The sequence below is a fragment of the Dermacentor albipictus genome, chromosome 10, assembly GCF_038994185.2.
Source record: "Dermacentor albipictus isolate Rhodes 1998 colony chromosome 10, USDA_Dalb.pri_finalv2, whole genome shotgun sequence".
In the NCBI taxonomy this organism is placed as follows: Eukaryota; Metazoa; Arthropoda; class Arachnida; order Ixodida; family Ixodidae; genus Dermacentor; species Dermacentor albipictus.
Window position 1 is genome coordinate 6,217,962 of NC_091830.1, and position 17,944 is coordinate 6,235,905.

The 17,944-nt window shown below is 45.2% G+C and overlaps 1 protein-coding gene across 4 annotated transcripts in view; it reads left to right on the plus strand.

Annotated features, from left to right (window-relative positions):
* The window catches only part of betaCOP (coatomer subunit beta), a 164,309-nt gene that overhangs the window by 142,412 nt on the left and 3,953 nt on the right, over nucleotides 1-17,944 (plus strand). For all 4 annotated transcript variants that reach the window (XM_065454516.2, XM_065454518.1, XM_065454515.1 and 1 more), the window contains 4 exons: nucleotides 2,510-2,737; nucleotides 6,889-6,978; nucleotides 12,708-13,053; nucleotides 15,797-15,942. In XM_065454516.2, the coding sequence (XP_065310588.1) occupies nucleotides 2,510-2,737; nucleotides 6,889-6,978; nucleotides 12,708-13,053; nucleotides 15,797-15,942 (810 nt within the window). The remainder of the gene's footprint in view (nucleotides 1-2,509; nucleotides 2,738-6,888; nucleotides 6,979-12,707; nucleotides 13,054-15,796; nucleotides 15,943-17,944) is intronic.

Consider the following 17,944-nt stretch of genomic DNA (forward strand, 5'->3'; position numbering starts at 1 on the left):
TTGAGAACCAAACTTTAAGCTATGATGTAAAATAAAATGTACCTTTCCTCAGAAACAAAAAACAGCATGACCGTGAAATTTCGCACAATAATTCTGTATAATAGTGGGTTTAACTGGAACCTTTAAAAAATGCTTTGCTACATTTACGTCACAAGAAAAAAAATATTGCCGTGACATGTCTCGTACCGTGGAGGGTCCTTCTAATAATCTTTTCTTTTTTTTTAGTTATACCTGAGTGATCTTTTCACACATTTAGGTTCAGATTACTTGCAAGGGATGTGAGTATATTCTGGGAAAATTTCAGCGTAATGGGCTGTATAGTTTTCCAGAAAAGGTACATCAAGTTCCGAAAATTTTGAAAAAAGTGATTTTGAGAAAAACGCATTTTTATGTTTGCACCTTCACTACAACAGTTCAACATGCACCAGCAGAGTACAGAAACTTTCTGGCTTTTTTGGTGTCTTCCCCAAAGCCTTTCTTCATGTTTACGTTTACGTAAACATGAAGTAAACATAATTACGTAAACACTGAAAAAATGACGGAAAACAACATGTAAACAAACCCTCGCGTCTGTCACGTTTAAGGCGGCGCGCTTTTGGCGCCATTTTTAAATGGCTTAGAGCGCTCCTACGCGCTCGCCGCTGCACTGTTTTGCTCCCCACAGTGAGTATTATTTTTTATTGATGAAATCAAAAAATCAGTTTTTTGGTCGATTTGCCCTACTATACCCCCTTAACGCCACGAAGAAATCCCCGGGATCCAGGACATAGACAGCTTCGCTGCAAATGGGAGGGCATGTGCATGGCTGCTCTGCGAGCAAGAATGCTTTGGCTTCTTCAGTGCTGAAAAACTGATATTGGCTAGACTATATGTACAGAAATTATATGCAGGAGAAGAGTGCTCATTTGGGCCGGTTGATGCATACTTAGGCAAACAAACGGTGCTTTGGAATGGGACAAGACACAACTACTGATGAGCAATCCCAATGCTTATCCATGGTGAAAGATTTCACTACAAGTAAACATTATGGTTGCTAGTCAGTTCTCATGTCTGTTATCCCTTGTCCCATTGTAAAACAGTGCCTGAACTTCATAAGGCCCGTGAGCTTTAAAAAAGGCCCCTAAGTCACTCTGGGCTTGAAAACTTCCTATATAAGCAGCATCTGTATGCCAATTTGCAATGAACATGCTGCTGCTAATGCAAGAACTTCCAAACGCTGCATTATATTGGTTACAGGCATTTAATGAACTTATATGCAGCCACTGTGGTTTCGCAATCACTCTCTATGTACTACTTCCCCCTCTGACATTTCCTCCTCCACACTGCACTTGACCCATGAAGATACAGGGACACTACATCAGGAGCGTACATTGCTTCAGGGTGCTTTTGTTGTTTCTAATCTCGGTTGAAACACGGTTGCTTCCATTTACTGTGGGTTTTTGCTTTTGGTGGCTGTTGCCATAGTGCGCCTGGGAAGCTGGTGCTGCACTGCATTTAGTGCCCATTTCGAGGGGCTCACCAGGACAATGGACTCTTAATGGCAGCATGCTGTGCTGACGGAATGCAGTAGCACTGTGATAATAAACCAGCTTGTGCAATTACATACATGGCAAATAAGCGCTGGCAGATGTACGAAAATTGATGTCGCTGATAGATGGACTAATCAACATCTATCACTCTCCTAATGTCACACCTGGCCCTGGCCGTGTGATTACGTTTAGAATAGGTGGAATTGGTGTGATTACAAAAGGATTGGAAGGATCGTGGAGGCATGAGTAGGATTGGTTTTTTTAATTTCTTGTTTTTCCATATTCTACAAGACCTTTATTTGCTAGGGATGATCACTGCAGCATCCTGTACACAATGCATGTGTTTATATATGGTATCTTTGAAAAGCAAAAAATGGGTTGGGGCTTTTTTGAGTGCCATTGCACTTTGATGGGCTAATCTTGAGAGCACTATCATTTGTTTAATGAAGTGTCAAGATTTCAGCACTCATTGGGTCACATTATGAACTGTAGTGCAGTACTCTTGTTGTATTGTCTCTTGTACTGTACCATACATTGGCATTATTTTCTGTACTAGCACTTTGTATTGCATATAGTTTAGTTTTTGCTTATAAATTCACTAGTTCTGATTTCATTAGGTGTGGCAAGGTCAGATCGCAGTGTGCTCCATGTACCAAGCTTGACCGCCCTCTCTGCAATAGCCTAGTGACTACGGCAGTGCACTGCTGAGCTTGAGGTCACGGGTTCAGTTCCGGCTGCAGCGGCTGCGTTTTGATGCGGGCAAAATGCGAAGGCGCCTATGTACTTAAGTTCAAGTGCGCACTTAAAAACTCCAGGTGGTCAAAATCAATGTGGAGTCAGCCACTGCGGCAAGGCCTCATATTTGGATTGTAGTTTTGGCTCGTAATACCCCAGAATTAATTTTAACAGAGCTTGATAGGTTGGGCTGTGTTTGTGCACCAATCTGGAGAACACTAACAGCGTGGGCTTTTTGTGGGCAGGCCTTCGTTGCAGAGTGCATGCTGGTGATGACGTCGGTGCTACACCTGGGTCGTTCGGGGCTGCCCTCGAAGGCGATAAACGACGATGACGCAGACCGCATCTGCCTCTGCCTGAAGATGCTGTCTGACCGATCGCCGACGCTGCGATCGGTGTTTGGCCACGAGTGTCGCCAGGCCCTGTCTGCTATGCTGGCCGCCAAGGCTGAGGAAGAAGCCGAGACACAGAAGGTGACCACTGGGGAGGGCGCTTTTCCATTGAGCAGTGGAGTAGTTGGATGCAAACTTTACTTAAGGGCAAGTTGCAACAAAAGTTTCGACTGCATGAGAATGTTGCTTTTGCTCAAAATTTTGTTTTAAATATAAGTGGAGGTGTCACAAAAAGCAAGCAAAAATATGTTTTTGGAAATCAGGACTGAAACAAATAATGTTACTGCTTGCTATAAATGATCCAGAACCCAGAAGGTTGAAAACCGGCATTGCTCCTCAACATGGTCTCTGAGACTAGGGGCATTCATGGTACACTGGAAATCGCGAAGGCCATGAGAGAACTTCTATCTTTCATTCACATGTCTTTGAATAGGGAAAGCAGAGTTGGCTTGGAGCAAAAGCTTCCTCTTGGAGTAAATCCGCCATTTTTGTCTGTGGGGGCTGCCAACATTGAGTAATACAGTATATTTTTTGTAATTTGGCTCTGTTTGATTTTTTGGTTATTTCAGTCCCGACCAAAGGTCTCAGCCAGTGCACACGCATTTCTATGGGCCTAAACTTCTGTTATTTCGATCCTAAAATTAGCCTTCACCAGATAATTCGCACTTTACCAGTCAGCATGCACATGCCTGACTCTTATGGTGACCCCAGTAGCGACTCCTTTAGGAGCAGCATCTGTCTTGGTGGAGCTTAGGGGACAGCATAGAGTTTCTCACTACATTACCTAGAGGGAAATTTGGCGCTGCTGTGCTGTGGTATGCATGGGAATGCCGGTATATTGTGACTTCGGATTGGCATTGTTCTCGGAGAGCCAGGCGAGCATCGTTTCGTCTGTCACAATGATTAATTTTCTACTAAAACAGCACATAGAAAGGTGTTTTACCTTTATTATTACACAAATATGACATACACAAATATGAAACATAGAAAGTATAGACGAAGCCTCTTACAACACCAGCCAACACGAGCCTCGCAGACACCTATACTGTCGTTCCCATGATGGCACAGCGCCCCTTAGAAAGCTCCCATAGACGGTGGCGCCAGGTTTCTGTCTAGGTGTTGTAGTGAGAAACTCTACGGGGGACAGTCAATGCATTGAACACACATCATCTCCCTTTCAAAACCATCTATTTTTGGGCCTGCCCTAGGATGTTAAAGCACTAACCATAGCTCACAGTGTTCGACTACAGTGCTTATTCTTTTCTAATGTGTGCCTTTTCTTTATTTTAAAGAAAATTGGGCCGAAAATTACCCGTGCGGTGCTATCGGACATGAAATCATAATCGCCAAGCTAACTTTAGGAAATCGGTCGGCATTGCTCAACGCATATTTCCCTTGCCAATTTTTCTTGCTAAAACATCGCATGTGCAATAAATTTCTGCTTTTTTTAGGAGCTTTAATGTCATTTTTGCATTAGTTTTCTACTTTTGACACATAGAAAGTTAGCATGGGTGTGATTTTGTGTGTGTGTTAGCATCGGGCAACTACTGTCAAATGAATCAGCAGTGTGTTTTCACAATTGTTCTGCACCTTGTTTAATTGGACACGCTGGATGACTAGTTCACTTTTCTCAATCTCATTTGGGTTGGAATTAATGAAAGTTTTGACTGTATACATGGGGTTTCTGTTTTTGTCCTGGCACATCTTTACGATTACTTGTTAGCTTGGTTTAAGGAAATTTTCCACATCAAGTTCTTAAACAGCAACATTTAGATTAATTTCTCTACCATGTGCTTCAGTACAATTGTTCTCGTTGCTTGAGAATACATAAGCAAGTCACCCATGGTGATTACTGCTGTTACCGTATTTACTCTATTCTAACGTGCCCTTGATTGTAATGCGCACCTGTTTTCCATGACCAAATGAAAAAGAAGTCCTTTACAGTACCGTGTACCTCATGTACACGGTACTATAAAGGACTTCTTTACAGTACCGTGTAAACAAGTCCTTACACGGTGCTGTGTAACAGTACTGCTTCTACTACTACTACTACTACGTCAAACACTTGCCTTTGCTTCGTGTTGTCGACAAATTTGACTTCGCCCTGCCATCTGCTAGCCACCTGGTTAGCTCAGGTGGTAGAGTGGCTGCCCCGGAAACCGGTGGTCCCGGGTTCGAGACCCGGACCAGGACGAATTTTTCTTTAACCCTGAGGCCTTTCTTTCGAAGAACCCGTATGGGTTTCCTTTGTAGCAATTGCTACGAACGGGTGGATGTCTGATCCTTTATCGATTACTGTTGTACAGAAGTGCAATGTTCTCTCATTTGTAAAAAGAAAGATTTACTCCCAATGTGCTTAAGTTGCGATAAATAAAAAAATTTGCAGTTTCGCCCAAAAGGCGAAGCATCAATTGTGTTAGCAAATTAGTAGACAGATATACGAAATAAGGATAGTAGTTTTATTGGCCGTATAAACTTGTTAACATCTGCTTACTAACTAAATGAACCAGCATGGTGCCACACACACACCAGCAAAGATGAACACATCTAGCTGGATGACTGCGGAAACTCGTTGTCAAAACACTGGAGTGAGGAAGCGTGGCAGCAGCAGTGAGCGAATCGACCTTCGTGTTGCCGCAAACTAAGCATCAGTACACAGTGCACACAAAGCTTAGAGCCCTCTGTGCTCCTAGATTCTGTACTCATCGCAGCTCGCTTTCAAAATAGGATCCATGCGGCCGTGCCATGTGCAGCAGCCGCTGGAGTAAAACGCCTCTCCTTCTGTTTGCGCCAGTCCGGCACGCAAGTTTCGGGAACTCCGTATGCCCGTGATGCGGCCCGATTTCTGTCTGTCTCCACTCACGTGATAACTTTCCTTTTAAATATGACATCATGATGAACTCGGCATGTCTTCGCAGTCGGCACTTCCACGCTGATAGAGCAGACACAGAAAACAGCGGACACAGAAGACAGACTGTAGACTAACCTAAGCACACTCGCGTAGCTTCCTCCATGTGCACTTGTGGGGATTCGCGACCCTCGCGCCTCCCCTGATGTTTTCCCCGCATAGCGCGTCTCCTGTACTCCCGCTTCGCTGCGTGGCCTGCGTGACGCCCGCGCGGTTGATGTTGTTGAAGCGCAGTGCGAGAGATGGCGCGAGTGTTGCGCTGCTAACGCCGCGAGGTTACTTGGGCGCCGAAAGGAAGGCGCTTGCTCTCTTGGGTTCGAGACAGCAAGCAGCACGGGCGTGCCGCGCGTGCAGTGACGCTCTTTCCCGCCGGGTCGGCGAAGAGCGCGGACCTCCGCGCGCTCGGCGACCGATGCTTCTGCGAGACCGCCTCGCGTGGCCGCCTTCGAACGCGCCACGATTCGCGTGACTATACACGCGAACGACCAGGCGTTGGGATCCAGCATGGGGCGAACATATTCGCTCGCTTCCGGTCGCGGTGAGTCGAACTTCTAGATTTGTCGCGCGCCCATCGGCATGTTTTGTGGATAGCAACTCGGCTAGCAGGCATTGATCTATGAAAGGTGCAATAAATGCCCTTGTGATTGTTTGCACTACTGTGTTGTCGTTCCTTTGTCCTAAGAGTACGGGAGGAGAATCCCCCATCAGACCCCACACACTACAGCACATTGTGGAAGCTACGGCAGCTAGGCTCGAAGAACGTATGAGGTGGCCATCTTGAAATAAATGGCAATATGGTAACGCAGACATGTGGTCTACTCGACTCTAACACACACACGATTTTTGGACCCGTTTTATCATTTAAAAAATGCTCGTTAGATTCGAGTAAATATGGTAGAATGTTGAGAAGAGTTGGTGGCACATACACAGTAAACAATGTTTTGCCTAATTAACTTTTTATATAGTTAGCTTAACTATGTTGGTGGCCGCAATGTAGCTAAAGAAGCAGTGAATCCAGGTGTATTTTACCATAAGTGCTGAACACCCACGTTAAAGAAAGATAGCTGAACCTTTTTTGAAGAAATCAACATTTCAGCCTACTCAGTGCATTTTCTGTCATAATTTTATGAAACTTTCAATTTGATAACGCTACTTGACATCTCCACAGACATGGTAAATTGACATTTCAGCTTTACATGTATTTTTTTCTTTCACTTTGCAAAATTAAAGAAATATAGAAACACAAATCCTGGAAATACCTGTTTTATGTTAAAAGCCTTGAAATTCAAGCACTGACTTGTCCTTCTATCTTATTCCCTCAAAGGCCAAGCAAGCCAAGGGCATCACAGTCCATGCAGACGACCCAATCAGCTTCGGGCAGCTGGCTGCTAAAGGAAGTCTGGCTGGCACAGAGGTGGGTCTTACTTTATGACTTGACACAGGCACGAATATAAGAATAGCCTTGGTGACAGCATAACCGCTCATGTGCTGGCATAATAATGCTGCTACATGTCATTGTTTCGGGTTTAGCTGGTGTTTGCTTTCACTGGATTATCACTATTAGCAATTTGCTACTCAGTTCAAGGCATGAGCGCCTACAATATCTGAAGCTTCTTGAATGATGTCACTGCTTCTCTTGGGAATCGGGCATGTCTGATACGATTGCATGCACATTGCAAATAGTATTGTACATTCTCGATTGTATGCGTGCGACATATACCGCGACTAATGCTGGATGCGTTGGCTTCCATGGGCGGCGACAGTATTTATGATACTATGATTAGATACTATGGCATCAGTTGAATCCCGGCACAGCGAAGTCCACTTCAACAAAATTTTTGCCACAACGATATTTTTTTTTCATTCCCCATCAATGTCTCATAGAACATGCATCAAAATTCCCTCCAAAACAAAATACTTCGCAGACAGATTTTCACTTCAGCGAAGTTCCTACTGAGCAGACGTGAGCAAAATTATTTAAACTGTAGCTCATCAAAACTCCTAAAACAGTTTTTTCATGCCTTGACAAACCATCGGCCTTGATAGAAAAAAAAAACACAAATTGGAGCTGCTCTGGCCATGACGCAACATAAACAAAACAGACAGCCGCCATGCTGCGTTGGTGATGGCAATGCAGCATGCTCTTATGGAGAAGCGTCCGAGCTCCAAGGAAACATTTTGAGTCATATTGGTTAGGAAAATGATGAGCGTACAAGTAACACACACGCAATAATTTAATTTTTATAGTAATTTTAATCATTCATTTTTTACAGTTTCGTGAAAATGTTTCCGATGTACAACACCAATTACTATACGAAGTAGTGGTTGTGAGGTCAAATCCCGGTAGGGTGTGACGGGGCATTTGAGTAACACACGCTTGACAACGAACGATTGCACGCCATTTGGTCATTGTCTCTTGAAGCTGTTGGATCGTCAGCTGAAGCATGTTGCACTTGACAAAGAAACGCAAGTTTCTGTCACTAGAACAGAAGGCTCGAGTTATCACCCAGGCTGAAGCTGGAAAGAAAAAATCAGTAATTGCGGAAGAATTCGGAATTCTGCCCAGCTCTCTTTCGACGATAGAGTAAAAGCTCGTTAATTCAAATTCTGTGGGGATGCTACAAAAATTCGAATTATACAAAATTCCAACTAATGAAAGTAAAAAAAAAAATCACTCGGTTAAGGTGCATACATAGTCCGACGTGGCATGAGCATGAGCGCACACACTCTACGTCACGTTAGGGGGAACAACATCTATACAGTCGCCGACCGTTTATTAGGACCTCACGGGGTCTGCGGAAATGTCCGAATAAACAGGTGTCCGAAAAAGCAGATTAAGAAAAAAAAAATGAAATCCTTTATTTCCACGCACTTATTCGGGCTCGGCAGTAGGCTTGAAGAAATTGTGAATGCGCCATTGCACGCTGCTCCGTTTACGCGCAATCAGATATGCCTGAATCTCGGAGAGGGTCATACAGTCACTATAGGCGGCTGAAAGCACAGTCACTGCTTGTACACGCTCCTCATGCGACGACAGCGTAGCACATGGTGTGTCATCTTCCGACTCAAGAGTCATCGTCCGGTGGTGCAGCAGAAACCTGACGAATGATCTCGCCGTCATCGAGTTCTGCGCATGTCAGTAGAGCAGGGTGAGCACCTGTGAAACTGTCAAATGAGACGGTGTCCGGAACCACTGCACAGGTCTCGGCCGAACATTTTCGGCGCCAGTAGCGTGCACGTCGGAAGGCGACAAATCCTAGCCTCCCAGCACCCGCTTGCCGGCATTCCCCAGCGCAGTCTGCGCGGGCACTGTCGGCGCCATTAGAGACTTGACGCGATGTTTCTGTATGCCGCATTGGATCACCGAAACCTCGACACAACACACAAAGAAAACACCACCGTGCCGACACCAGTCACGCAAACGAAAATACGTGGCCTGCTCGCAGCGTCGTGCGCGAAGAAACAAATCAGCTGCTGGATTGTCTTGACATGGCTTACTAAGCTGAAACCGGAACTGCTGCAGAGCCACTCTATCGAACCAGGCGGAAACGATGATGATGAGCGGGGATTTCCAGTAGCGCCACTCCGTGTGGCAGCAAGGAAGCTCCGTTCAAAACAAAAATGGCGTTCAGCAAGTTGAACCATGCACCGGTCAGAGTCGGTCTCGACCGAGTTGGCTCAAGGAGTGTCCGAAAAATCAGACAAGAGGTTGCAAGGTGTCCGAACTTTCGGCAGTTGTTATACATTATGGTCTATGGGGAGAATGGCGGTGCCGCGAAGCTGACCAAGTAATCGGGCATGTCCGAATTTTTGGAGTCCGGAAAATTGGTCGGTGACTGTACTTCCAAGCACTGGCGCAGCCAACGGAACCGGACACGGCCAACGTGGTTCGACGTCGAGATGGCTCTTGCTCCATCCGCGCATTCGTTGCCTAAACTTGTAAACATTCGCTTACTAACTAAAACAAGTACGGTGTCACGCGCGCACAGGTAAACATAACACATCTCGCTCGATGACCGCGGAAACTCGCTGAAAAATGCTGGAGTGAGGAATCAGCGCAGTAGCAGCAAGCAAATTGACCTTTGTACAGCGCTCGCTTCAATGTGAAACGAAACATAGAAAGCACATCGCATATGAAGCTACTGGCACTACGCGCACTCTGCAAACATCGCAGATTGCTTTGAAGATGAGACCCATGTGGGCGCGCACTTTGGCCACGTTGCAGATCGCTTTCAAGATACGACGGCCACATGGCCGCACCGTAAGCAGCAGCCGCTGGAGAAGAAGCAAAGTGCAACACCTCAATGCCACGTTCCACCAGGTTATGTCCTTCCACGTGTGACAGGCAGCTTCATAAAGCCTTAGGCCTAAAGCGTCGCTACCCTAACAACCGGCATCCAAAAAACAGCACCGAAAATGGGCGCAAAACAGGCAGCCGCAAGGAGACATAAACTTTATTAGGTGGTCCTACTCCGCTCGGTGCACACAGCATCCGAGTTGATGGCGCCCACCATCCCAGACGGTGTCGGAGCGCCCGGTGCCAGGCCGCAATACCAGTCAGCCCGTAGTGGCACCCGTGGCCCGCGGCCACCCGGCTCCCTGAGCCGCAACTTCATCAGAGTGAAAGAGATAGTAGAAGCTATTTACGTGAGAAATTCGGACCACCCACGAGGCTTCCGTACTCACTCGCTTCAGGCTTGCCAATGCTCCGCGGGCGCTAAGCCTCGCTCTCCCAGGATGTAGACCTCGTGGCTCTCGTACCGACAAATGTCGTAAAAAAGAAATCATTTGCAAAAAGGCTTAGCATGTCGAAAAGTTCAAACACACTATACAGCTACCGTCGCCTCGCTCAAGAAAGCAAGCTGGGGACGGTAGCGATCAAAATCCACACTAGCCCTACGTTTCGGTTCAAACAAAGGTCTCGAATGAAACAAAACTGTTAAAACTATCGTCCGATGCCCCAAGAGCCCCATGTTGGGCGCCAGATGTTGGGTTCTCACTCGTGCTCTTGGGACAAAGGAACAACAACACCAGTAGTGTAAACAATCGCAAGGGCATTTATTGCACCTTCCATAGACTAACGCCTGCCAGCCGAGTTGCTATCCACAAAACATGGTGATGGGTGCGCGACGAATCGCGGAAGTCCGATTTGTCCGGATAACGAGCGAATATGTTTGCCCAATGCTGGACACCAACGCCTGGTCGTTCGTGCGTGCAGTCACACGAACGGTGGCGCGTTTGAACGATCGTGTTCGTCCATTCCGGGGAAGGCCTCGCGAGACGGTCTTGCAGAAACACGGATGAACGTCCGCTCTGCTCGCCGACCCCGAGCCAAAGAGGAAGAGCTTTCTCCTTTTTGCGCTCAAGTAACCCTGCCGTTAGGCGGGGTTAGCAGAGCAACACTCGCGCCATCTCTCGTACTGCCCTGCAAGCATACCGACTGCTGCAGTGAAGCCATGCTGCAAAGCCGAATTGCTGGAGACGGGAGCTATGCAAGCCACAGCCACATGCCACAGCATCATCGGCAAAGTTTGTGCAGTGAAGCCGCTTCGGCAGATAGTGACAGCGCCACTGCGTGGATGTCAGCCAGCCTCGCAGGCATCTTGAAAGACTACACACCATTGGATATTTATAATGCTGATGAGACCAAGCTCTTCTACGAGATGCTGGCCACCAGGTCCCTGGATTTTAAGGGGCTGCGCTGCCACCGAGGCAAGCACAGTAAGAAGAGAATAACCACGCTAATATGGGCAGTTTGGACAAGCTACCGCCTTTAGTAATTGCAAAAAGTGCCAAACCATACTGCTTCAAAGGAAGTCGGAGCCTTCCTGTGAACTACGTGGCTAACACTTTGGTGTGGATGACCTGGGCTATTTTCGGAGAGTGGGTTGAAGCCTTCGACCATGACATAGGCAGGCAAGGCCAAAAGGTTTGTCTATATTTAGACAATTGTTCCACTCACATCGTAGAGGACGCTGAGCTGGAAAACGTGCAGGCCAAGTTTTTCCCATTGAACTGCACCTCTGTCTTTCAACCTCTCGACCAAGGAATCATCCAGAGCGTCAAGCGAGCCTACCGTGGGTGCCTTATTTCAAAGGCTGCTTCCGCATACACAGTTGGGCCACAAAACAGAAGTGGACCTCTTTATGGCTCTCCAAATGATTGCCGCTTTGTGGTGCACAATGAGAAGCGCCATAATCTGCAATTGTTTCTGCCATGCTGGGTTCACTGCGCATGCTGCCGAGACTTCGGACTCTGAGATCGAAGGTAGCGACAGAGACTGGTCACTGTCTGATGAAGTCGCAGCTGCGTGGGCAGCCCTGCAGGAAAGTGGAGGTGCGCCTCCCAATGTACATCCCAACGAGTACGTCCAAGCCGACTCATGCGTGGTGGTGCACAAAGAATCAACAGACCAAGAAATCCGGAAGAGCGTCCGGGAAGGCTGTGTTTCGTTGGACAAAGATGAAACAGCTGCGCAATGTGAACCCAGACAGCCGACTATATCGCAGGTCACAAACGCATTCGATACAATCGGGCGTTGCATTGGGTCCCAGGACGACGATGAGACAATGGCTCTCCTGGCGGCATGCAAGAGTCACGTTGTGCTATCGCTTGGCAAGAAGCATGAACAAGCTAAGCTGACCGATTTTTGGAATTAAAGCTTGCTTTTTGCACGAGTGAGTCACGTGTCACCTGTGTATTTGGTAATATCACAACAATGAACTTTTGTGACAAACAACGAAATAAATTTTTTGCGCCCCCCATCAATTTTATTGTAGTGGAATTCAACTGTATACTATAGCAGTAAGAGCAAAATGGATATGGCAAAGTAATTTCAGCTCCTTCTCCAACTTCTTTGTTAAGAGGTTTGGCTGTAATACTCTAGCAGCAATTTAAACAAGTGGCACAGTTAGGAGGTATGCTGAAGCAGTGACAAACTGCACTCGGCAACGTACATTTCTGCATTCTAATACTGATGTAGTTGGATTGCAACTGCATCTGTTTGAAAACCTCATTGCATATTACCATGACCATTGGATAGCATGTAATGCATCATGGCACTCCTGTGCATCTTGGGTGGTGTATTGGTGCCATGACAACTTCTTGTGTCTAAGCTGACCACAGTAATTTTGTCTGCTGCAGAACATGTTTGAGGTCAGCCTGCATGCAGCAGTGGCCAGCAGCCGGAACGAAGACCTGCTTTCGGCGTCCAAGCTGTCCAAGGTGACCCAGCTGACGGGCTTCTCAGACCCAGTGTACGCCGAGGCATATGTGCACGTCAATCAGTACGACATTGCGCTCGACGTGCTTGTGGTCAACCAGACAGCCGACACCCTGCAGAGCTGCACTCTCGAGCTGGCCACATTGGGCGACCTGCGCCTCGTCGAAAAGCCAACACCCGTTGTGCTGGCACCCCATGACTTCTGCAACATTCGCGCCACTGTCAAAGTGGCCTCCACCGAGAATGGCATCATCTTCGGCAACATAGGTGAGTCCTTCCTACGAATCCAAAATTTTTGCACCTTGCTGAGCATGTGGATCCTGAATATGAAGCTTACCTTAAGGCCCGATATCAGGTTTCCTGTCTACATTCACAGAAAATGCATGCCGTTTTTTTTTTTTTAAAGATGATTTCTGTATTTCTTTAGCAAGCTAAAGGCAAACTGCAACAAAATTTGATGCCAACCAAAGGTCCGAACCGGTGCCCATATATTTCAAGGGACCAAACTTTCATTATTTTGATCCTGAAATTAGCCTTCGCTGATAATTTGAACTTTGCTCGTCAGTACACACGCACCTGACCGCAATGGTTACCCCAATAACAGCAGCATCTTCCTTGGTAGTGCTTAGGGTACAGTGAATACGTTGAACGTGCACAATCTCCCGATGAAAGTGCATTTTTTCCATTCTGCCTTGGCAAGATCTTTAAGTGAAAATGGTAACTCACAGTGAATTATTACAGTATTTACCCAATTTTAATGTGCACTTTCTTTTTCCAAGAAAATTTGGCTGAAAATTGCTTGGATGGTGCAAACCGATATGAAACCAGAACCAAGACCGCATTCACGGCGTTTACAACAGCCTGCCATCAAAGTCAGCCTAGCCATCATTGCCATTGTCATCACAAAATGCCAATCATGGACAGCAACAAAACTTGTATTTCTTGTATGGCTTGACATTGACAAAGGGGCGCTTTCCGAACATTAAGAAAGCATATCCCAGCGATAGGTAATTTTGCATGCTACACCAGGGGCAAGTCGTGTTACCTGTTTTAGTCATTCCAAAGGATCACATCCGTCACAGGACGAACTAGCGAAATGGTTAGTCTAGGTGTGGGCCACCATCACGTTCTCAATTGTTGTGGATTCATTTGATAAATGAAGCACACTGGAATCTCGGTAAAACAAAAATCGTTTAAATGGAATACCATCCTCAAGGTTGGTTGGTTTTGTATTCATGCAGTTGTATTCAGCCTTGTCTCCCAGTAACTGGAACTCCTGATAAACGGAAGTAATTTCCCTGGTCCCTTCAGGTTCCATTCAAAGAAAGTCCACTACTATATATCAAACGCACCATGAACCATACTGAGGACGACATGTTGTAGTTCTTCATACACAGCGATAAAGTGCTGTTTGAGAGTGATGACTATGGACATTAAGTATATAAATTGTATTGTGTGAATGTGAAGTCCACTGCTTTCGTCTTTTTCTTGTTGCCAGAATGAGAGGCATGCTATGTTTTTCTTGCTAAAAAACAATTAGTGCACATTCAGTGTGTAACTGGTGGTTAGGGGATTTGACGCAAATCTTGGACTGTGGCCTCCAAGATTTCAGCATGCCGAGGGCCGTACCAAATCTCAGATGCCTAGAATTCGCACTGATGCTCAACATTCTGGGTTCCAGTGAACAGTGACGGTCACATTTTTTTCCAGTTTGTGTCAAAAAGGTGTTTTTGCAAGCTTCTTGCGATGCATCCGTTTGAATTTCAGTCCTATAAAATTTTACACCAAGGCTCCTTTATACCTACACGACCCAAAAATTGTTTTTATACGGTCCAAAGCTTTGTTGCAGTTGTTTGAAACACAAGGTTATGTGTTCTAGTTCCAGCAGCACCAGTATTTCGTTAGGAGTGTAATGCAAAAACGTTTCCGTACTGAGGTCTTGGTGCACATAAAAAAGAACACTGTGCACATTGAAAATTACTCCAGAGCCCTCCATGAGAGTGTCCTTTACAGCCAAGGTCCAGCATTTAAGTGTAAAATCTGATCAGGCGAGTCAGCATTTTTGTCTGGTTGAGCCGGTCACTTCTTACTAGGAGGCATCTTTTATCCGGGACCCAAGACCACGTCTCTTGCAAAGATAAACTGAAAATGTCATTATGTTCCTATTGGGCAACCACTGCACCTGTATGGTTGATTCTGCTGCATTTGAAAGAGCAATTACGTTAATGACTGATGAATGCAGGCTTCTGATTTAGCCCATCACTTGTTTTGTGCGTGTAAGATTGCCAAATGCAAAATTTAAACATGCTGAATGTCTATAACCTTTTGGCTCATAATGAAAACAGGTCTCTAGATTTGCTGCTTCTGTAAGTTGCACAGCATTTGAAGCTGACAGGATTATTTATGCCATTCACTAACTTAATCTGAGTCACTTATGAAACATAATTTCTTTCTTTTCTGTGCAACAAATCTTTATCTGAGGCTACATAGTGGTCTTTCATTGGAAGTATTTCTCCACTCTCCTGCTGGATTAGAGAAAGAAGTCCGTTTTGATGCGATGTAAACTTCCCTCTTTTGCTACGTACAGTGCAGAGCATTTCAAAGGCTCTAAGCAAAAATGTATTTTCTTTTTTCTGCCCAAGTATTGTGTATGTGAAGATTGTCGCTGTCAAGGAGATTTTGTTCATGGCTCTGACATTTCACATCTACTGATCCGGTCAGGTTTTATCTTAGGGTGCTTTATTGTTGAGTTGCCAAACACCTTGTAAAAGTCAGCCCAGCGCCCTTTTTCTTCAGCAGACCTTCTTTATGTCTAGATGATTGAATTGGCTTCTTTAATGACAATTATTGGCCTTGTCAGATTCGCTCGTACATTTGCCACCAAGAACATGTTTGGAACAGATGTGTGGGCAGCATATATGTGTGATGTGCATCCATCTTTTTGAGACAGTTGACAATACTAGACTGACCAGCAGTTTGGCGATTCTCATTTGTTCTTTGGCCTGCACAGTGTACGACGTAAGTGGGTCAACAAGCGACCGCAATGTTGTGGTCCTCAATGACATCCATATTGACATCATGGACTACATCGTGCCGGCCTCATGCACAGATACTGAGTTCCGCCAGATGTGGGCTGAGTTTGAGTGGGAGAACAAGGTGAGTCTTAAGTGTGGTGATGCCATATAAAAAAATTTTAAAAAACAAATTAAGAAAAATTTCTCATAATTTTGCTTTTGTTAGTACTGGGCAGAAACGTTAATGAATTGATACAGTCGGACAGTCATGAATGATGTGGCTGAAATCTTGACCTCGCTATTTCTCGGGTGTGGATGTGGGTAGTTTAATTGTAATTGGCAACTTCTTCCTTGAAAGAAGTTTTTGCATTGCCTCAAGCTGTGAAAAGTTGTGTTGTGGCCTGTGTTTATCGATGACGCTTAGGCTGAGTAAATACACTACAGTTAATGGTAGGCTGGACAGTAACATGAACAGTCACCCGTAAAGTGGCTAACATGAGGACAACAATCTGTTGTCTTAAAGGGGTACCGACACAAAAATTCAAGTCTAGATAACTAACTACAATAAATTTCATTGCTGCAAGCTCATAAGTATGTTCTGTAAAGTAGCAATAGAAAATGCAGATTAGAACCCATTTTAATTTAAACTTGAAGTTTGTGCGAGTGACGAATCGGAAAGTGCAGCACCTATTAATCTAGTCATCGTAAATGTATATAGCCATCAAAAATCATAAATGCACTGAAATATGGTCGTTATAACCGATAAATCGTTATATCTGGGATCTTATAAGTGGGTTCGACTGTAGTTCAATATATGCATTAAAAACATTACAACAATCGAGCGAAATCTCGCAGCAATAGGTTTATTAGTTGTGGTAATAATGTACCTTTTGTGAGAAAAAAAACTGTATTTTCCAGAAATCACGTTTGAGTGTTCAGTTGTGAACCAATGAGCCCAAAACGCACCAGGGACACAATATCTAGCATCATTTATTTACCCAACATTCCTTTGCAAAATCCTTCCTGGCAATTACTCTAGCTTTTCTCTTGATCTTGCTTTTGACCTGCCTCGGTGGCTTAGCGGCTATGTCGTGCTGCTAAGCACAGGGTTGTGGGATCAAATCCTGGCAGCGGCAACCGCACTTTGATAGGGGTGAGATGCAAAAAATGCCCATGTCCCGTGCTTGTGGGGTGCGTTAAAGATCCCCTAATGGTCAAAATTAATCTGGAGTCCCCCACTATGGTGTGCCTCATAATCAAATTGTGGTTTTGGCACATAAAATCCCAGAATTCATTTATGAGTTGCTTTTGAGTAACTGAGCAAGACAGCAGCTATCATCATGGGGCTCGCCCTTGTGAGCTCGGTCTGACCTTTCTCTTGACGTAGGGTAGCATGCCAGTTTTTCCAGAATCTGGGCTTTTTATCTTAGTTTGACGAGGAACGAGGCGTCCCTGTCTCTTGTATGTAATGACAATTTTGTTAGTAAACAAATTTTGACACTTTCAACTGCAAAGTGGACAAACTTGCTGGCGTACAAACAAATGCACTGCTGCCAATAGTCAGCACTGCAATTTTGATGAATATTCAAAATATTGAAAAGATAAAATTAAGTACCTAGCCGCTGGAAAATTATTTGTTCTTTCAAGTTTTTAGCTCTTTTGAACATTTGAAAATGTTGTCAAACTTGATATGAAGCCAAGCCAGCTTTTGTGTGTGGTAGGTGACTTGGATGCCACTTTTGAAGCACTTCCAGTCTCGGCATGCCATTTGGAGGATATATGCATCATGAAATGTAGTATTTCTTTGGCAACAAAATTGGAAAAACCACTTTTTTGAAGGATGTTGCCTACTATCCTACTGTACCTACTATTACCTAAGGATATATTACCTGCCTACCTGAGAATATTACCTCCCATGTCGCAGGAATCCTGCCTACTTCAGGGCTAGCTGTTGTGCCTTTATTGTGAATGCACCTGACACAAAGAACTGCCTTGCAATAATATCATGGCCAGCACACGTGGTAAATGATTAAGGCAGTGTCTTTTCACTAAAACAAGGAAGCTTGCATCTGTGAACCCTTGGTTAGCATGCTGGACAGCAAAAGTCTCCTGTATGTCATTGTGGCTTAGTACCCTTCTCTAAG